A 22,556-nucleotide genomic window follows, 5' to 3' on the forward strand; every position below is an offset into this window, starting at 1 on the left:
GGTGGAAACATTGCCGAAAATGATGCGGTGTATTTGAGCGTGAACTGGGACAAAAACGCAAACATTCGTAAAAAATATACGCACTAGAGGGATATTTCTGTCAACTATAAATTTCTAACGTAATTTGGGGAGTTTTCGACAAATTATTTGCACAATGGATGCCGTCCGTGCAGCTGCAGGGCGGCAAAATATACAAATCGTCAGGCGGTGTCTCTGGCTGGGCGGCGCATCTGACTCACAACACCACTCTTTGCGGCCTGGCTGGTGGGCGGGTCCCCGTCTGTGCGCTGTGATTGGCGCGCCAGAACGCCACGTGGTCTGTCGGCGCCGGGGAGTCTACCAGCGCCACTGCTCACTGCTGTCTACGTGCGGTTTCTATGGCGACACGGCGTGGGAACGCCCGGCCCAACACTGGGGGCCTGCATGCCCGGTTTCGTAAGGCGTATTAAATCAGGCCTTTTCTTTATTTAATAGTCTTCGTACACCGTAGACAGCCTTCCCAAAAATCAACGTAATTCGTACATTAGCCACAAAGCGTTAAGTCGTAATGAGCTCTGAAACTTTAACTTTATAGTGAAAATTTTGCGTAATTCGGTAATCACTACCCTCCAAGCAGGCCCTCAACACTGCGTGGCTCACGAAATGTATCAAAATTTGAGGCGTAAAGAACCCTTGAATTATGCTTCGCCCCCTTGTTCTCCGTACGTCAAAAAATAAAGAACTTCTTGAGTGGCAATATGGCACGTGGATGTGTTAGATTTTAATTAGATCTGAGATAGCGCGGGTCGGGTGACATCAAAAGCCGTCCACGTCGCAAGGTCGGACACAAAAATTGTTCAAGAAGGTTGTATTACTTTGCTATCGTTCTGTACCTTATTAAGCCACCAGATTTTCCGATATTAAAAAAAAATTAAGGGACCACGTAGTACAAATTGACAGCGTGCAGTCTGAGCAAAATATAACCGGCCAGTCTTGACGCTCTTTTATGTAAGAAAAATATAATTTTAGCCCCAAAGTCTCAAAGGTGCGAGAAACACTGGCGCATACTACGCGACTTTGTAGTAAACAAATTACAGTCCACTTTGGCCATGGTATTTTTGTGCCCCGTGAGGTGTACCAAGTGCGCGGGCGGTGCGTAACTGGCGGGTTCAATGACCTGGAATTAGATGCGTTCAAGCTTGACAAAATGGGGTATCTTGAAAGTGAACCGCCGAAAAATTGATACGTCAAACGCGGGTTCCGCCCGAAACATCCAAACTCCGTTACAAGCATATTGTACGGTGCACGAGAATTGCAGGACTTTTAAACGTGTTTTGAACTATCGAAGCACTTATTTTTTCCTTCTCTATTTGCGTCATCGCGTCATCACTTCGTAATCGCTGCGTTAGCGTTACGTGATCGCCGCGTTAGCGTTACCTCGTGATCGCGTCACCCGTTAATTCTAACGCAAGCTGTACTGTAGTTCTACCTTCATGATTTAAGTTATTTTATACTCTGTTGCAATATTCTTTTTTATGTTTTGTTATTTGCAATTTGCCTCCGGGCACAAATTTGCAATAAACTTTTCTATTATAAAATAAATTACAAACTTTTGCATTTCTTCGGAGAGATGAACACAGCTTCTTCACTTCTTCCACAGTTGGGTCCAAACTCTGCTTGTATCTGGCCTGTGCAAGCACAAGTATAAAAAAGTTGTCATATAATTATTATCATAAAACATGACATAACATAGAAAGTTCACACAATCATTGATTACAATTTCAGACACGAGACTGACTTAAATGTGAATGAATGACAGAAATTTCAGTGGTGCACACAAACATACAATGCCTTCTACAAAAGTCATGATTCTATTACTGAGGCCATCACCTGCACCAGCAGAAATGGAAGGCTACGTGCATTACTCTAAGTCTATACTCCTCTATACTCCTCCAGCTGCCACTATCAACATCTCAAGTCAGCTCAGGTCGCAGAAATAAAACAGCTGGCAAGACAAAATTCTGTGCAAAGTTAGGGCACGTGCGAAATTAGGGCATCCCCTGTTACATGTACAGTTACTGTACAATCATACTGTACAATTTATGTCATGTTGGTTCTTGAGGATCTAGGAAGACATAAAAGAAAACAAGGAGAAGTCGTAGACATCGTCCCTCCATGAAATAGCTTGTTATTTTGTAATCTTTTGGTGTATTTTAATAGAGATATTATGAGTCAAACTTTGTTTTTATCAGCAGAATGATAGATGTCTATAGATGTCTATCCTTTAAGAATTTTGTTGTGGCACTTCGTATTGGAAGGGGTTGCCCAAGCTGTCATGTGCAGGCGTTTAGTGTCTTGTTACCATGGTTTGTTTGAGGTCAATGACCTCTCAAGCACATTGTTACATATTAACAAACCACAGATGACCCAGTTCCCTGCTGAATGACCGATTAAAGATAAGATATATTTCCTGCAGACGTGGCGGGGTAAAAATAGATTGGCCTGACCTGCCAGCTGGAGGTATAAACAAAAACACTCTGTACCAATTTGGGGTCAAACAGACCATCCTATTATGAAATAGGGGTGAAAATGTGAAAATCCTTTTAAATAAGCAATGCAAATCTACGACAACCTGCTAAAGCACGCTAAAACGCAAAGACAATCAGCGTCTACCCACATACCAAAAATGATCGCCAACCATCCACCGGGTTCTGAGATCATTCAACGCAAACAATCTGACATTGAGATTCCGGTTCAAAGCAAACAGCTAGGGGGCCCAAATTTACATCACTAAACCATTGTAACCACAACTACATGCTACCTTAGCATTGCACACACAGACCATAACGTGCCAACAATAGAATAAAAAAATTAAACTGCAGTACCAAGGTCAATCACCAGGTGCTCAAAGTCAACCTACACAATCTCCAAGGCCCCATCCATCAATCTGCCAAATATCATACAGTTCCTTCTCACCGATCTTCAGGTATCAGACCAAACATGAAACGGAGTAAAAACAGTACCCCCCATTTACATGGAGGGTAAAAAGCATCCACTTTCATAGACTTTTATTTTAGGATAATGGGTAAGGGGAAGAAGTAGATATTTGTAGTATTTGTTTGCAGCTAAATTCTGAGGTAGAGAAGACTTCACAGTGAAGTCAGCGTGGTTGACTTTTGCAGTGATGAGCTTTCTTGTAAGGGGTGTCGCCTGACGCTCAGAGTCATAGGACGGACTGCTTTCTCTCACAAAGAAAACTCCATCGAATCTTGACGTGGCCTTTTCGCCATAATGGCGCGCAGTCGACGACTCAAGGACAGGAACGGACGCGAGATGGGAGGAGACGCTTTATTACAACATTCCAGGAGAACTACAATGGCGGACAGATACATGTGCGCATGTCCGCATGAGCGGACCGAACCAACCCAACATAGGGGTGGCGTGATCTCTTCTTTCTTTCCTCTCTCCTAAGAGAATAATTTCTAGGATTCCCTGTTTTGTTTCTTTCTTTAAAGTAACGAGTAAAAAATGGTAAACTACTAAAGGAACACCGTCTCCCCTAACTTCTAACAGAAATCCGTACAGTAACAACTGAGTATACAGATACAGTCTGTGACCAACATAGTTTTTCTTTGTAAAGCATTATCCATAACAAACTATTGTGTTCTCGATGAGCGTGGTCTTTTCCTTCTTGGTTTCAATAACTAACATATTAGCATCATATAATAAATGGCAACTGTAACAAATAATGGGTAATATAACATGGTCAACTAGAAGAACTGGATATCTTCTTTGTCTACTTCTGTTAGACTTCTGAATATTCTGATTCAAGTTTTTCAGGGAGGGTAAAATAGTCTTTGACGTGGTATAACAAGAGTCTTATTTTCCTTTAGAACCAAGCTACAATTTTGACTAAGGCAATAAATCAGGTTTTGAAAACATGGCAGTAGTGTGACCTGTTACAATCTTCCACTTCTTCATTTCTTTCCTTCTTCATTTAACATTTGTAAGTAACTGAGCAGTAGTATATGGTGATTCCAGAAAACATCATCCATCAACAATAAAGTACATGATTGTATAATCACTTACTGACCTTAAACTGTGGTAACTTACAATAGAATAGTAAACACTGTGATTATGTGGCAATTGTATTTCTTTCTTCTCTCTTTATATAAAAATGGCATGCTTTAGTGAATTTTTCATTTCAAGATTAGGGTTGAAGACTAGAAGGTTACCTTCAGTTCAAGTCAGTCCAGCAGGGTGGGTATTTTAGCACTGTGAGGTAAATTAGTGTAAATGGATATTAAGTCTTTCAGGCCAGAAGAAAGTTCAGGTAACTGGAGTGATGGTTGTTGAGGATGACCAGGTACATTGTATACTGAGACAGAGTGGCTGGGGCAATCTGTTGGTGCCATAATGTTCAAGTCCGTGGTATTCTGGGACTGCAGTTGTCTCAAACAGTTGGAGGTGGCTCAGGTGGAGGTCGGTCGGGTGGGTGATGACACACAGGTGGAACAGGTAGGTGTTGATGCTCTGGAGGATCAGGTGGGCTCTGGCATTCCTCCAGCACGTGTGGTGTGTTAGCGACTGCTGAGGGTGGAGAGGGCTGGTACTCTCCCTTCACGTGAGTTGTGTCAGCTTCTACTGAGGGTGGAGAAGGCTGGTACTCTCCCTTTACGTGAGTTGTGTCAGCTTCTGCTGAGGGTGGAGAAGACTGGTACTCTCCCTTCACGTGTGTTGTGTCAGCTTCTGCTGAGGGTGGAGAAGACTGGTACTCTCCCTTCATGTGTGTTGTGTCAGCTTCTGCTGAGGGTGGAGAAGACTGGTAGTCTCCCTTCACGTGTGTTGTGTCAGCTTCTGCTGAGGGTGGAGAAGACTGGTAGTCTCCCTTCACGTGTGTTGTGTCTGCTTCTGCTGAGGGTGGAGAAGACTGGTGCTGTCTCTCCACCTGTGTTCTGTCAGCTTCTGCTGAAGGTGGTTGGTGCTCTGTCTTCACCTGTGTTGTAGCTGCCTCTGCTGGAGGTGGAGAAGGCTGGTAATCTGTCTTCACCTGTGTTGAGTCAGCTTCTGCTGGAGGTTGAGGAGGCTGGTTGTCTCTCCTCACCTGCTGTGTGTCGGCTTCTGCTGAAGGTGGGAAGGGCTGGTTCTCTCTCTCCACCTGTGATGAGTCAGTTTCTGCTGGCGGTTGAGGGGGTTGGTATTCTTCCTTCACATGTGTGGCAACGACTGCTTCTCTTGTGGGGGAAGTTGGCTTTCTTCCTTCACATGTGCGGTGATGTCTGCTTCTCTTGTGGAGGAAGGATGGCTTTCTTCCTTCACATGTGCGGTGATGTCTGCTTCTCTTGTGGAGGAAGGTTGGCTTTCTTCCTGCACATGTGCAATGACGTCTGCTTGTGTTGTGGAGGAAGGTTGGTCTTCTTCCTTCACACGTGGGACGACATCTGCTTGTGTTGTGGAGGAAGGTTGGTCTTCTTCCTTCACATGTGGGACGACGTCTGCTTGTGTTGTGCAGGAAGGTTGATAGGTGTCCTGCACATGTTTGGTAGCTGATCTGAGCTTGGCAGAGTAGGCAGGCAGTGTTGTTTTCACTCGCTTCTCCGTAACAGGAGGGCTGGTCTTAGGGGATGCATGGAGCATGTGCATAATCCTGGGTACTTGACTAGGCGATTTGAGATGATCTGGTACGCGTCTGAGACATGTAATATTGTTGTAGGAGACGCTATGTATGCACGGTTTCGACTGTTTGGTGGATAGGGAATATGCCGAGGTGGAACCGTCAGGAAGGTGGATCTGACGTTTACTAAAGTTAATGATCAAACCGTTGGCCTCAAGGAAGGGAAAACCGGCGACAATCGGGTCGGCTAGGTCGTTTACTACGATTGCATCGAACTGAAGAGGTATCTTCTTCCAGTACAGCGTTGTAGTGCACTCACCTATGACGGAGAGTCGCCGCCCATCTGCTTGGGTTGGTGTGAGGCTTGAGACGTATGGCGATGCATGCACTGACAAGTTCAGTCGTTCTGCCTCCTCCACTCGAATCATGCTCGATTCGGCTCCCGAGTCCAAGATGATTCTAACTGTCTGTCCCTCGTGGCGGACATCAAGGTGTGGTGAAGCTCGAACACTGACTCCTTTAGCCTCCGCGGCTTGGGGGAGTTTGTCGGCGTGCACGTGGGCAGGACGTCACTCATACGTAGTCTCGGGCAAGTATGGGCATGCACTCAGGACATGGTCGCACACTTCCCGCCCGGCTTGTTTGTTTGTTTGTTTATTGTTTGTTTATTACGATCCCCATTAGTGTTGACATCGTTGGCAGATCTTCTTGCCTTGTTGGCCCTGCCGTCGTCGGGTACGATCTTGTTTGACCCGCTGTTGATGTTCTTGTTGGTTACTTGGGGAGGTTTTTCCTGCAAACCTTGGAGAATGGGTGGACCGCAAGTTCCCGGATGTTGCTAGTGTGCTCTCGTTCCCACATGTTTCGCTATTTGTTGCTATTCCCGGACGTCTTTCGAGCGCGTTTGTTGAGAAATGGCGCGGCATCCAATCTTCTTGGTGCTTGTGTGGGTTCTTGAAGACCCGACGCTGCCACCACGCCATAATGGCGCGCAGTCGACGACTCAAGGACAGGAACGGACGCGAGATGGGAGGAGACGCTTTATTACAACATTCCAGGAGAACTACAATGGCGGACAGATACATGTGCGCATGTCCGCATGAGCGGACTGAACCAACCCAACATAGGGGTGGCGTTTGGCTGACCACATAGACCACATTCATTTGTCAGTTGATCTAAATGGACCGTTCCATAAGCCACGCCCCCCTTAGCAACGCCCTAGCAACTCGAACACCTCCGTCAAAATCAGCGCGAGAAGGGCCATACCGACTGCTGCGCCAGAATGTCCGATTTGCAGCCCAACTTTATGGTCGATTTTTGGGCAGCGAAAAACTCTCGCAGGAGACAAAAAAATTGGTTAAGGTATATTTGTTGAATGGTACATCCGCAGACTAGAATTATTTTAGGAGGGGACAGAGGTAGTTTCAGTGAGAGCAAATTGTTTTCGCTCAATACAGACGTGGGATTGGCCGCATAACATCACACGGTAGGTGGACAAGAGTGCCCGGTCGCTGACTAACAGCCAATACATGTGTGAAACAGAGTACGTTTATAGGCAACAGGTTTTCCACGGCATTTGCTGCATGCATCACAGCTGCATACAAGCTTTGGAAAAAAACGAAATGGGAAATAAAAACTCACGGGGACTCACGAGGGAGGGCGCAACTTATAAAGGGATTTGTGGTACAAGTAGAAAAATAAGCTCGCAAACATGGACATGAACAATAATTATGATAGCTTATGGACAAATGGAAGAATAACAGAACGTCCTTAATCAACTTGAAAGTGCATGCAATGTCACAAATTCAGTTTCACATGTAAAACAAGCAGTTTTTATCAAGCAGACATCAACTCAGTTTGCTGCTTTTAGATTTCCCGCGCTGAGTTTGACGGAGGTGTTTGAAATAGAACAGGGATTCGAAAAAGGATTCAATGCGTTCGATCTGGAACGGTCCATTACTAACATGACTCCCTGGTAAGTCGGACACGTACCCGGGGCTGCCAGCGTTCGTACTGCTTCTGTAGGTTGGCTCCGATGGCTTCCAAGGCCTTCTGTGGGCTCATGGACAATGGATCTGGACAAAAAATATATCATCATCTACATGTGAGGATAGTGAGGATAATAGAAAGCTACATGCACTACTTAGTTCCAATGTAACAGTGATGTTCAAGCACTGCTAACTGATCCATTCCAATAGCATAGTAGTGAGCGTGCTGGTGTCATGAGCTGGCTGTCCGGGTTTGATGCGGGTTTGATTCCCGGCGTCCCGGGAGTCTGGGGTTTTCACAGTTTCTACTCGCTCCTGTTTGTTTCACCAACACATTAGATGTAAATATGCACATCAAGTTTGTCATGACTGTCAAACTGCAGTTAGCTTACTAATAGTAACTAACAATTGTTAAGCAATGTTAATTATCTGAGTCCCAGCAAACAGTGATGGTTTGCCGTGAGGAGTGATGTGGCAGGAACTGGTTATAGTGACCAGGGAGCTTTCCAAGAATTTCAAAGGGGAACGAAGTAATGCAAGAGCAAAGACAGGAGGTGACTCAGAGTGGTCATCTCAAGGGAGGCGAATATTGCGCAAACATTGTCTACACACTTTCAAGAAACCTTAAGTTTCTGCAGGAGTATTGTGGTCAGTTGGTATACACCGTTGCTTTGAATCGAGTGGGGGGACATTCCTTCAAGCAGATACGGATTTTGGTCGTTAATTATACATTATATATAGAAACAGCTGTTTTGTTGCCTGTGTTAAAGTATAGAGGCCGTTTTCAAATGCTCAAGCTCGTGGCGGTCTATTGCTAGTTGTCAGAGAGTGATCAGGTTTTGGTGAATAAATTTTTCAAACATTTGTGTAGAGAACATGAAATGCACCCATACTGTTCATGAGCCCTTCACCCTCCATGTTACAAGCGGCAAATGCTGTGAGATGTTTTCGTGAATGTATCTTCGTGAATGGCCGACACTAGACAGTGTGTCCTAACTTCGAACGTTTTTGTAGTTAAGCTGTCTTCAGAACTTGGTGTTAACAGAAATAAGAAAGAAATTCTAAGATATTTCAGCTTTCTTTTGAATGTAAAATTGTGATTGTGTGTACTTCTCGTCTCATGTGAAGAGGGATGTATCGAACGCAATCAGTCTGCGTTTCCACTGAAAACCCAGCTTACGCAATCACTGCTGTCCCATGGGAATCATGGGAAATGCAGACGACAGTGGTGTTGACGTTGCTATCCTCGGGTCAGTTTTCTACAAAACAAACACTCAGAGGCCAAAATTTTGTAAAGCTTTATGTTCTTACGTATGTAGCAGTATTTTTCTGGGCATGAGCTGCCACTACCAAGTGACCCTCTTCTCAGCACCATCATATCATGGCGAAATTTTGTTTTTCAACAAAACAATAAATAACTATATAGAACTACCTTGTATATTTTGCAGGCAAATAACACCTGTATGCATTGACTATGACTATTTGCCTTTTTAATTTGAAAAGTCAGTGGCAACAAACACTAAGAAAAAAGGACATGTTTCGCGGCGAATTATTTGTTCACAGTAATTACAAATTCACGGTTCAGATTTCTGAAGTGACTGCAAAAACTACAAACATAAAAGTACTGTGAAAAAATCAGTATTCAATCTGACAAGATTGTATGATGTCTTACCGATCCAACACTCCTGTCTGGCACAAGGTGATGGTTTGATGACATCTGGGGGGTCCACTCCAACATTCAAACACAACACTAGTGCCACACTCACTGTCTTCATCTGTGAAAACACAAACACACAAGCATGATGGAAAAATTCATTGCAGAACAGATGAAGTACAGGCAGTCAAAGCAAGGCAGCCAAATATACGAGGAACGCGTTGTGTCAGGAAGGGAAGTCAACAAGAAAGGCACACATGCCACACAGCACAGTTCAACAGCGACAGAACCGTAGATAACATGAATAAAGTAGTTATTAAGCTATTATTGCCTCCGGGGGAGGAGACATCCTTCCGCGGAAGGGCTTTGTGAGAGTTTTAGAATTTCACGTTCGCAGCGATTCCTCGCGTTTGAGTGGACGGATTCTTTTGAGACTCGGTATATGTTTTGCTATCGGGCTGCAGATGATGCACGTTCTTTTGTTTTTATTGTATATGTGTTTTCGGGCGTGAAAATGGAGCCTTTTGATGGCCCCGGAACACCCCTTGAGTGTGAAAGTGGGTCGCGACCGTCGATCTTTTGCGTGTGTCAGATATAGTCGGTCTCGTCCACAGTCGCACAGAGGGGTGACGGGTCTCAATAAATTCTTAGTCTTGCGGCACGCAACAATTGTTGTTGTGCACATACATCTTCTGTATGCGAGGCGCAACAAATGTTGTTTGGAGGGTATTTTTAGTACGCGTTCACAGGACGCGTGATCGGCAGCAGCCAACTTCCGGGTTGGTCAATGGGTCAGGGGTCAACGTACTCTTGCGCAATCTTTGTTTTGGATGTTTTCGGCATATATTACGACTATTAACTTACAAATACCGCGGTATACGGTCTCAGACGTTCTCGGCGTGCATTTTTACCGAGGATTCAGACCTTTACTTCCCCGATTTATACGAAGAATAGGCGGAAAATGGAGGAAGTGACAATAAGGATGGCTTGCTACTTCAGCCGTTATTTTTAACGTCTGATTTAACGGTTCCGGTTGTCATTCTGAGTTTCATTACGAGTTCATTGCGGCAGATTAAATAGAATTTCATAAGTTCATGGGTACATGTTATGGGCTGCAGATGAAAATGTTGACCTGTGTTAACACAACCAGGAACGCTAAACACATAAAATTCAACACCATCAACTATACATAACAAACAACATATAGAAATATACAATAAAAAGCCCGGAGGTATAAAATCTCAGATTTTACTTGTTGCAGCTGCATTCCATTCAAAGAAAAAGAGGATTGCGATTTTAAGGAACTCTGAACAGAAAGTTGGAAAACCAAGTTTTGCTTTAATTAGGCCTAAACCACTTAAATTTTGGTGTACAATATCCACGTACATGAAAGTCATCAGAAATGACATTGCCAATTCAGATTTCCTCCCATATCAAATGAGGTGAAAAAGTATGTAACACTACTAACAGTTACAGTCTGTTGTACACAAAGAAGTTAGCCTCAACTAACCCAGAATATAAAGTAACTAGAGTTCCACGATCTCATACGACTGACAAGGTTACCCCCTGTTTATTTCGCATTGCATCCTGGGGATGGGAAACTGTTGAATGACAGGGCAGTAAACCTGTCCTGTCTCCTTTTGATTTTCAACCTCCTTGGTTCTAGCAAGATACTAGTATTTAATATGGACAACAACAACCACAAGGCTCTGAATCGGCTGCCATGATCACCATAACTCATTGACAAAATAACGTTAACTGGATTAACTGGCTGAAGGAATCAAGAACTGGAAGGATGATTTGCGAGATTCTATGCCACTTAACAGAAGAGTGTACTTTTGGTCCAAGCATTTTTGTTCATTGAACAAATTGAGTTAAATAAGTTATACCTATCACGTTTGACTATTTTCAGGAACTGTTGCATTTCAGGGTTATTGGTGTCGTATGGTCTTAAATGCTAACAACTAATTATGTTAGACATAACGCATAAGGTAAAAAAAATATTCACCCTTTCTTTCATTCTCCACGTCTGTGTGACCGCTCGACTCCCCTCGACTCTCTCCACATGTCGCTTCTTCATGTAGGCCAGCGGGAGTTGCCAGTCCTGCAGATCACACTCGTCTTCCTCCGAAATGTCTTCATACGCCGACAGCGCCATGCTAGCAAAATTTGTCATTGAATTTCAAATGCGGGGACTGATCGCAATTTAAGTCTGCAGAGATCCCAGTCCCATATTATAACCCGGTAATGTTCTGTGGATATGAACAGTCACGAGCGCCATCAGAAAACATTAGACGTCATCAGTAAACACACGGCGTGTCAAATGGATCTACCGAATGTATCCTCCAAGTAAGGGAAGTTTACACAAGACTTTCAAGAGTCAAATTGTGTTGGAAGATGACAACCTTTCAAATCAAAAGTTGACCAAATGCCAATGCCGTCCTTCTAATCCGATCTGCTTCCGGTGATCTGCTTCCGGGTTACCAAGGGGTAGGTGGAAAAAGTAGTAACCGGTCAATGTAACGGGACGGTACCAGGCCTGTACGGTATGGTAAATGGTGTTGGGTTAGCGGAAAAGGTCGGCTAGCCAACACAGGCATGGCGATATCCGAAGTGCCTCCTGTGGACCCAAAGGGTGTGCATGGGGGTTTGGTCCCTAACAAATTTAAGTAATTTATATTTACTGCTGTGGGTGGGCTATTTGTGGGTAGTGGGGGTGGGTGGCACCCCCGGAACCTCAATTTCCCATCCAAGCCAGCCTAGCGGGCAGCATTTCGGCCACACCCACAACCCGCGCTTTAGCAAGACATGGTTGAAAAAGATGTTTATCAAACTTGTTCAAAAGATACATTTGTAAATTGTTTTCTGAAATTCTGTGTCTTTGAATAGTTGGAGCAAAATACAGTAACTACCGAGCCGAGTTAAACCATTTCGGCACTGGGCTTCTGGAGCTTATGTCGGCCGCGCGGCGTACAAAACAGTATCTTAGGCCAAGTCTTTGTCTGTGAAAATGTAAGACAAGAGGCCTTGCAGTCCTGTCCTGCCGATAACGTTGTTGTCCCGATTAAACTTTGTTACCCAGGCGGTATGATCTCGAAAATACAAGGTTTGATTTGCCGATTCCGAGTTTCCAGTGCTGAAGCCGCCGACACTGGACACCAAGTGTTGACGTAACTTCGGCACTGAAGATCTAGGACGGAAGCCGCCTCAACTCTGTATACCGAGTGCTGAGAAAGGAACCCGTTACTTTGGTACTTGCATTATTTTCACCCCAAATACACCAATTCTTACATTGTTTATCTGACATTTCCAACTCCGATTACCTGCCGCGCCGTACGGAAGGATGCTGTTCAACCCCATTGTCGAATGGTTCCAACGTCTGTATTCGAATTTTCGAAAGGGGCACAAGCGGGTAGGGCGAAACGCGTTCGAATCATTTTATGGAAGCCAGGGAAGCGTTCCATAACGGGTTCCGGACCGGGCCGTACCGTAAAGTACGGCCCGGTCTGGAACCCGTTATCGAACGTTATCGCGGCCCGGGTATGATATAAATATAGAATATACAACACGGGGTCTTCCGTATCGCCTGAGGTACCAGCCCGACCGCGCGTCGGATCGCCCGAAGGCCGGAGGGAGATCCGATCCGCGGGAGGGCTGGGACCGAGGGTGATGCGGAATACACCGTGTTGTATTTTATTTATGTCATACCCACCCAAGAAAACACTCCTTTCAATGCAAAATGAAACACGGGCCGGAACACCCGTATCGAACGTAATCGCGGCCCAGGTAGGACATAAATACATGTATAAAGCAGGCAGAGGAACGTTTCATGAAAACACCGGTGTGATACCGCACTTTCTAGAAGCTTCCAGGAAGCACACGTTTAAAAGAAACACTGGTGCGATACTGTAAATTCTAAAAGCGTTCCAGCAGAGCACATGTGACGGAAACCTACCCTCAGATTCAGAAGAGAGCTACCTTGTGCACAGTTAAGTAACGTAATGGCAGAGAATTCTTCAGACCAGGCAGCCACGTCTGTCACGTCCACAGGAGGGGACGACATCACTCCGAATAAGGATGGAGGGGTGCTGAAGAAGATCCTCCGACAAGGCGAAGGGGAAGACAGGCCTCTGGCTGAAGACAAAGTGTCCGTGCATTATGTGGGCACCCTGACGGATGGCACTAAGTTCGACTCAAGCCGAGACAGGGACGACAAGTTCGAGTTTACACTCGGCAAAGGTAAGGTTGTTTCCGCAGGTTTAGGAAAGCCACGCCTTCCGCACGGGTGTTCCATAATTTCGTCAACACTGGACGTAGAGTGCTGAAGTTTACTCACTACGTTCCGAAACCCCTATGTTCGAAAGCTTTAAATTATGTTCCGAAAATTATCTCTATCTTCTGAAAGCCCTTTGTTCCTATTTAAAATGTCCCGAAACAAGTATCAAACACAGGGCGCGAAATTCTTTTGGGAATAGGTGCACTGGTGCACCCAACCAAAAACATTGAGTGCACAAAAAATAAAATTTCTTCGGGTGAACCATATAAAACTAGAGTTCCACGATCTCATACCTTCGCCAAATGATGTTAATCTTTATGACTGACAAAGTAAAGATTATTCCCCTGATTATGCAAATACTCTCACCTCTCGAATAAAAGTACCCCCTGGAATAAAAGTACCCCCCGGACAAATCTTCAAAATCTAATAAAAGTACCCCCTGTAATAAAAGTACCCTGAAAACTGACATGTTAGCAACGTCTATGCTCCAAAAATGTGTTCTCACAGTGTATGCATGGGTCTACATGTCACTTACAATTGTTGACAGGTCCTGAATAAACATACCTCCTTAAATATGATACCCTTCAAAACCTAATAAATACCCCCAGATTGAGAATAAATGTACCCCCTGGAAAATTACCAAATTAACAGCCTGTATTGTTGCAGGTTTTTGAGGAGTATATGTCACTTGCAGTGTAATATATCTATGATTATGTCATCCATCAATATTCTAGCTCTGCCTTCATACAATTTGTTGTTAATCATTGCAATGCATGCTATATCAAACAGGAACAGTAATCATCATCATTATCATCGGCCGACCGTATTGGTCGGGGTTATACCGCCCCTTACGAGGTGGCATACCCTTTCGTTAGCTTAATACAAGACGGGGTTCGCCACGCCTCCGTCCGGGTGATGATGTAATTACCATGTGTGGGCTCACACCCCAGAGGTCGTGGGTTCGAACCCCACCTTGTCACCGATCTTGTGCCCTTGGGAAAGGCACTTTACACGACTTTCCTCACTTCACTCAGGTGGAAATGAGTACCTAGCTTCGGCTAGGGACGTCCCTCGGATAGGACGTTAAATGGAGGTCCCGTGTTTGGGGAGAGCCACACCCCACGCACGTTAAAGATCCCACCACACCTTTCGAAAAAGAGTAGGGGCATGCCCCGGTGTGCGATGGTACAAACACTACTGTATGGAGTTGGTGATTCACTTCAAATCACCCGAATGGAACAGTAATATCAAGTTTTGAAATAACTCAATTAGAGTTCTTGATTTTTCTAAAGCTTGATAATTATCAGTAAGATTTCATTTAGAGCTTGAAGTTGAACAAATGCTTAACATATGCTCTATACAAATTGTGATGCTAATATGTAAAAGCCATTGGCAAAAGAATTGATAATCATCTACAAATATTTCAACATAATTATTCCTTTTATCTTTCCCAAATTTCCATTTATGCAATGCATATTTCTCTTTATAGTCACTTCTATAAAAAATAATGATCAATGCTACAACATAATCATCAGATCAAACAGATGGCAACATTGTAAGAGGGCCTGCATGCCCTTTTTCGTTAACCATTATGGGCTATTTTAATTTACCGTTAATCGTTGCCGAGTCGCTCTAATTCAACGTTAAGCATTATCGGTATATTCATCGTGAAGCGTTATTGGTCGTTTTAATTCAACGTAAAACGTTGTCATCCTAAATTCAGCGTTAAGCGTTAATGAATAATTCTTCGTTACGCCTAATTTTGCCTTTCAAAGTGCAGGAAAATGCGTCATTGAAGGTTTAAAAATACAAAATTTCCGACCGCCCCCCCCCCCACATTGCTCGCGCATTTGCCGCTCGACTCGCGCCAGCACCAGTTTTCCGTCAATTACCGGAACTTTGCGGAGAGTTACAGGATTTTTTTTAACGAATCTGTCAACCATGACAGACAAAATTAACAAAAATCTTGAGTAAAAATATGAAAACATCAGAAGGACCGACAAACACTCTCAACACTATGATTTGCCTCTGAAAATGCGGGAAATTGCATTTTTGAAGGCTTAAAAATCCTAAATTTTCCGGGGGAGCATCCCTCGAACCCCTCAGATTGCGAGCGCCTTTGGCGCTCCACTCTCAAAATCTGGGCGGGCGGAAAAAAATCAAGCTGGGTAGAGCCCTGGCCGACGTCGACTCAGACTCCCCTTTATTTGTGGACGCACTCGGGGACCAGAGCAGGTGGGAAACACAGGGAACACATACCTTTAATGAGTGCTTCATTACATGTAAGATATTCGTAGTAATTTTGTCAGTGATCACCTTTTCTCACAAAGCGAGATACCAAATCCAGTGCAGCTCGAAAAAAAGCCTGTCAATTTACCGTTAAGCGTTGCCGACCGTCCTGAATTTACCGTTAAGCGTTATCGGCCCTGCTGAATTTACCGTTAACCGTTGCCAGGACCCCCCCATGCAGACCCTCTTGTAACACACAGCATTTCACAACCTCAGTCAAGGGTCTTATGTTACATGTGCTTGTCTTTGAAGTGCCCACTGAAGTATGCAAATGGTAGGGGCGGGGCTTCAAGTTTGGAACAGGAGTTCTTGGAAAACTGAGACATTCTTTTGCAGGGGGAAGTATTTTCTTTAAAATATTTCTTTGTGATAGTTCATCCGTTAGACTGCAATTTTACTCCTGTTTGTGGTCTTTTAAATACTGATTAGCTTTGTTGAATGCAACATGCATATGTATATTTTTGACAAAGAGTTTTATATATATCAAGTAAAAAATTGCACCCCCCTACTAGAAGTGAGCTCTGCCGATCGTGTTTACGTGTTTTACTTCATTGAGGAGCCTGCATTGAGAATGGACTTTTTCCAGTGCTAAATTTTCATGTTTGTGGTAGGATTTTCGACTCTTTGGGAGTATTACAGTTTGTAATGGCTAGAATACATTGTTACGTGGTATTATTTTAACATATTCCCGAGGAAAAGATCGTTTTGAGCAAGGAGTGTTGAGTGAGATGTGTGTGCAAGGTGCGTGAAAATGTTGCGAGTTCCGCCGATTTTTCTATAAATAAAAACGCCCGTTATACTTCATATTTCCGACACAATACGTGTTCCCAAGTTTAATTTACATGTAAAACTACTAAAAGGGAGGTACATGTCATATGTTGTTAGAATTGCCCTGATTTAAAAAAAAAATAGTTGGGTCGGCTGAGAAAAGTGGTGTGTACTTCAGTCTTTTTTTGTCATTTTACGTGCAGGACCACAAATTTTCCTGGAACTTTTCCGATAATGAAAAAAAGAAATAAACGTACCGTCTAAAATAAGAACGTACCGGACGGATCTTGAGGCAAAAAAAAATAAACGTACCGGTACGTTTATTCGAGAGGTGAGAGTAGGATCCTCATTTGCTTGAATTACATCAGTTGATCAAATTCTCCACCAAAAATTATACAGCCTTATCTTAACATAGAAAGCCATTCTATCTTTTCCTCAGAAATTATGCAAATGAGGTCCTTATTTGAATAAGTTATGTTTAATTGTATTCACCTTCACTTAACTTTCAAATACCCCAAGTATGAAATTCCAGGCAGTTACCATTATGGAATTATAACATTTTGCTCATTAATTATGCAAATTAAGTGTTAATTTGCACAATCTACATGTTTCTCTTGTTCTCAATTACATATGTCACAAGCTTAAATATGATGTAATGCAGCTGATTTATACAATTTTGTCATAAATTATGCAAATTACAACCAGATTTGCATAATTGCCTATTAATATCAAATTGTCAATTGTCTTTTATACCAAAAATCACGACGATCCGTCAACTGGTTCTTGAGTTATCCTCTTTTGAATATTTTTTAAAGAAACGCCCCTGCAGTTCCAGAGCAAAGCGCTAGGGGGCCCAAAATTATGCCACTTCTTCCCCAACACTAGAGCTACCTGCCATCCAAATTTCGTCACCCTAGCATGTCCAGATCATGAGATATCAAAACCGGAAGTTCTGCTGCAGTACCATAACAAGCCACCAGGGGGCCCAAAATCTAATCATTTCTACCCTACCCACCTACCAAGTATGAATACAAACCAGTGTTTCTGCCAGGCGGCCGTCTAGCCGTCCTTTGACGCCCTCTTCCCGCTGGGGTCGGCCTAAGCCCGTGAGGAGACTGTCCCAAGAAAAAAAAATGATACCGTATTTCTTGTAGGACCGAAGGACCAGACATCGATATGTTTGATTTCACTCAGCTATTCAAAGATAAACTTGTTAGATATATTTTCAAACATAAGAAAAGTTTATGTCCAGGCATTTATCTCTTGAAATACGACACAAAAATGTGTCTCATGCACCGCGCACGGCCTGCTGAGCTAGCTGCATTGTTTTGACTGTATGCAAAACCTGCGTCACATGTCCACATTTCGCGTCTCTGATTGGTTGTTGCGTCGGCCGCTGCAGCGCCAGCGGTAAGATTGAGTGAGCCGACGCGCGTGTAAACAACTTTTCTTTGTTAGGATATAAGCGCTAAAACGTTATTTTCCACAACCACACATCGATATTCTAGTGAAGAAATATATAGTTTCAAGAATCTTTCAGGTAAATATATATTTCTATGCGTATTTTTTGCATTTTAAGCGTTAGTTTGAGGTACACTTACCCCAGAAGTATACGGACCGCGTGCGTTTCTCGTAGCCACGCTAATTTTTTTAGTGTTTTTACCCCAAGTTTTACCAATCAAAACAATAAAGAATTCCCGCTAAGGAGAACCCAGTAACATGTCAGATCCCAGCAATTATGTTTTTGATCAAAACTATGGATGTGCACATATTTCAGCCGTATTCGTCTGCGGGAATTCGTGACGCAAACCTACCCCGCGAACAGGAATCAGGACCGACGGCCTTTATCCGGAAGTTGCCGCCGCATTAAAGTTACCTTTACTCTAACAATTATTTGCCTCTCAGAATGCGGGAAATGGCGTTTAAGAGGGTTAAAATTTCAAAATTTCCAGGGGGAGCATGCCCCCGGACCCCCCTAGTATAGGCTCGCGCCTTCGGCGCTCACGGTCGGGCCTTCGGCCCTCCAGTTGGGACGGCCTTCGGCCGGCGCCTGGCAGAAACACTGCAAACCATATAAGCCTTCTCGAATTATCGTGTTAACTTTACAGATGGACACACAGACCGACACATAATTAGATCATTTGTTAACATCTATGCTGATGACATCTTGGGATATGGTCACTCATCCAGAAGATATAGTGATGATTGCCTTGCTTCTGATCTCTCTGCTGACCTTGAACACATGGTTAGGTGGGGTAATCAGTGGCTTGTGACCTTCAACTCCTCAAAGACGAAGCTCCTCTCTTTCCATCACAAGAGATCAGTCCCGAAACTTCCTCCAGTCCATATGAGTGGAACCTAACTGAACGAAGCTCTATGCTTCGAACGGCTCTTGGGTCTTAAATTCACTTCGGACCTCAGATGGAATTGCTACATCCAATCCGTTGCCAAGGAAGCCGGGAAAATGGTGGGTTCTTTGTACGGTGCCAAAAAAGTATTTAACACCATCAGCCATCTTATACTTATACAAGAGCCAGAGTAGACCTAAAATGGAATATTGTTGTGCACATCTGGGCTGGAGCTGCCCAGAGCTCCCTAAACTGCCTCAACCGAGTTTAAAAGCGCTTACAAAATCTTGTTGGGAGTGACTTGTTCGCCACCCTACAACCACTCTCACGGCAAATGCTGTGGAACTTCATTCGCTAGTGCCCCCACTTTGAAAATTCTCAACAAGGACACGTCTTGCACTTCCACCGAAGCAAATCACCCTTCCTTCCTCCATTCACCACCTCTTATAAAATTAGGAGGAAGTTCCATGCTGAAAGCTTATTTCCAAGAACAACATCAATTGGAACAAGGAAAATCGTAGATTTTGTACCTCCGGGTATTGTAATGTATGTTGCAGAATGTTGGGTGCATGTTGGGACTGTTCTTTAAATTAACTAGTGAATTCGCGCGAATACCATTTTTTCCGAAAAGTTTCGAAATGTTTGTAATTGGCTAAATGATCTGTGAAATCACTAATCCCCCCTAGCCGACTGGAGCCCAAAAATAGAAAGGACAGGAGGCATCCCGTGGCGAATCTGGCTGTCCGACCCTCAGCGACCAGCGATAATGTAAACAAACACCCACACAAACGGCCGCGTGAGAAATCAACTTGCTCTCGAAAATTTATCAAGCCGACCGCTTCCCCCCGCGGCTGCCATCCCTCCCCACTTATCCCACACTAGTTCAAATCACGCTCGGTCTTCAAGTATATCTTAGTGGATGATGAAAATCAGAAAACAACACGGAAATCCCCACCGAAGTTAGAAAACACAGGGACTCAGCGGTCGAGAGGCTTTGTACAGACACCCGGCCAGGAGAGCCAGTGTTGTGTCCCGAACCGTGCCTTGTCCCAAACCATGCCTGGGCTTGATTTGGGGACTGAGCACAGTTCGGGACACGCGGGGACTGTCCCGAACCGTGCCTGACCGGGCACAGTTCTGGACACACAAGGGCCTTATCCCATTCCGTGCTTTGGGGGTGGAGCTTAGTGTTTTGAGGGAGGAGCCTTCTCGTGGTGTTGTTTACGGTTTTAGGCCGCCATCTTTGTTTTTCGTCGGGGCAAGAATAAGAAAGAATTGGTGTAATTCTTGCTCTGTAAAGTACATTTTATCATTCCACGCTGGTCTACGACTTACATGTAGTGTCAAAACAGAGTGTCTTGTATCATTCTGCAACACAGTGCGAACACAGTTCTTGATACAACACAGCACGTAGTATGCCCCAAAAAGCAGACTGACCCAAGCTCAGTCCTGTAATCGGAAACAACACTAAGTCTTGCTTTATCCACCAACCCCACGCACGGATCTGAATAGTCCTGACGCGTATCCACGACAGACTAAGAGCAAATCAACTCGTAGATAAACAAAGTGTTTGTTCAGAGCCGTGTCTCAGGTCACGCACAGTTCTGGACACGCGATGGCCTTGTCCCAAACCATGCCCGGGCACGGTCTGGGACACTCGGCGCGTGTCCGAACCGTGCCTGGGGACTGAGCACAGTTCGGGACACGCGGATGCCTTGTCCCAAACCGTGCTTGGGCATGGTTTGGGACACTCGGCGCGTGTCCCAAACCGTGCTTGGGGAAAATCTACATTCTGGGACACGCGGGGGACTATCCAGAACCGTGCCTGACCGCACACAGTTCTGGACACGTATTATTTAACCTTGAGTGCTAGGGGACTGAACATAGTTCTCATTAACATGTGTCCCAAGCGAGTTTTTTCTTGTGTTAATTTGTCTCTAGATCTGTATATTATTATTTAAGTTCGTGTCGACCAAACATAAAACTGCGCTTTGATAGCACATTCTGTACACAGACTCGCAAAATCTCATGTAATCTAGCCATATAAGAAATCGTGGGCGTGAATAATTATGCTTAGGTTCCCGCCAATCACTATGATTGACAGGGCTTCCGGGCACGGTTCTGGACAGTCAGGCCGTGTCCCGTTCTGTGCCTGCTCAGGCACGGAATGGGACGGGCACAGTTTGGGACACAACAGCCAGGGCGCAAATCAGGGTTGGCGGGTCGTGTGCACGTGGCTTTCCCTGGCCGAAAGATTATCGCTCACTCGCGGTAGGGGATGGCACCCAAGCTAGCTCCAGGATAACATCGGCGACCCCGAGCCGAGTGTGCTGATTGATTGGCGAAGATGTAACCGCAAATGGTCAACCCACGCGACCCATTTTCACACACTAACAACAGTAACGGGTGTCCGAGACACGAAATACAAATAATCTTACGCCCCAACACACATATACAATAAAACAAAAAAAACCTGCACCATCTACAGCCCATTAACAGAAGATACACCGAGTCCCGTCTACCCCAACGCGAAATGCATGTCGAGAACGCCTGAGACAGTATACCACGGTATTTGTAAGTTAAGAAGTCGTACTATACGCAGAAAACATCCGAAATTGCGCAAGAGGGCGTTGACCCCTGACCCATTGGCCCACCCGGAAGTTGGCTGGCTGCGACCCGCGCGACCATAATTTTTCACACTCGATACCTGAAACCCCCTCTCACCAGATGTGGACGCAACCTACGACACTTAATACACGCCGAAAACCAAAAGACAGAACCACTTTCACACACAAGGGGTGTCCATACTCTGTCACAACGCATCATTTTCACGCACTAAAACACACATACTAAAAAACCAAAACAACGTGCACCATCTACAGCCCAACAGCAAAACGTATACCAAGTCCCAGACATATCCGTCCACCCAAACGCTAGAAACTGCTGCGAACGCAATTTTCGTCTTCCCTCACAAAACCTCCGCGCTCGGGATATACATCCCTACCCGGAGGTAATAAGCTACCTCGTGATTGCTTCCCTTATGAGTATAACCTTAAACTCTTCAAGTCTAAGGTCAACAAACATCTGTCCTCACTGGCTGTTCTGTAACCCAAAACATGAGCCTTGTTTTGTGGTGACTGATGAAGTAAATTTAAAAAAAAAAGTTTAATGTATTAATATATTTGGTTCTGAGGTTTTAGTAGCCATAGGAGTAGAGGAAAAGTTTGATAGTGTATAGAACAGATGAAATAGAATAAAATAATATTGGATAAAATGAAATAAAACAAGAAGCCATAGGCGACAATTCTCCGTGAAGTATTATATATTGCAACAAAAAGAAGTAGCCATTGGCGACAATTCTCTGTGAAGTGTGATAAATCGAACAAAGAAAAATTGTTTAAACGCGCGTCGGCTCAGTCATCTTAAGACGCAACAACCAATCAGAGATGCGAGATGCCTACACGTGACGCGGGAAGGGCGCGCGATGCCCGAAATATTTTTGCGTCAATATTCAGCGCCGTGATTCAAGAGATTAATACCCGGAAACAATTTTTTTCTTGTTTTGAACGCATTAACATGCATTTACGCTAATCTAGTATGATTCAGGGTTTACTTTTTTTTAACCTGCCATGGCCAGATT

The 22,556-nt window shown here is 44.3% G+C and overlaps 2 protein-coding genes across 2 annotated transcripts in view; one reads left to right on the forward strand and one right to left on the reverse strand.

Annotated features, from left to right (window-relative positions):
- Nucleotides 1–11,711, reverse strand: part of LOC109471241 (regulatory-associated protein of mTOR-like) — a 36,903-nt gene extending 25,192 nt beyond the window's left edge. Inside the window, exons 1-4 of the mRNA XM_019770520.1 lie at nucleotides 11,244–11,711; nucleotides 9,254–9,356; nucleotides 7,586–7,668; nucleotides 1,590–1,667 (exon numbers count right to left, since the gene is read on the reverse strand). Coding sequence (XP_019626079.1) covers nucleotides 1,590–1,667; nucleotides 7,586–7,668; nucleotides 9,254–9,356; nucleotides 11,244–11,411 — 432 coding nt within the window. The 5' untranslated portion in view covers nucleotides 11,412–11,711. The remainder of the gene's footprint in view (nucleotides 1–1,589; nucleotides 1,668–7,585; nucleotides 7,669–9,253; nucleotides 9,357–11,243) is intronic.
- Nucleotides 11,712–13,053: 1,342 nt separating this feature from the next.
- Nucleotides 13,054–22,556, forward strand: part of LOC109471242 (peptidyl-prolyl cis-trans isomerase FKBP4-like) — a 34,159-nt gene continuing 24,656 nt past the window's right edge. The window contains exon 1 of the mRNA XM_019770521.1: nucleotides 13,054–13,474. Coding sequence (XP_019626080.1) covers nucleotides 13,237–13,474 — 238 coding nt within the window. The 5' untranslated portion in view covers nucleotides 13,054–13,236. The remainder of the gene's footprint in view (nucleotides 13,475–22,556) is intronic.

The sequence above is a fragment of the Branchiostoma belcheri genome, unplaced genomic scaffold, assembly GCF_001625305.1.
Source record: "Branchiostoma belcheri isolate BF01 breed outbred unplaced genomic scaffold, Haploidv18h27 scaffold242, whole genome shotgun sequence".
Taxonomy (NCBI): domain Eukaryota; kingdom Metazoa; phylum Chordata; class Leptocardii; order Amphioxiformes; family Branchiostomatidae; genus Branchiostoma; species Branchiostoma belcheri.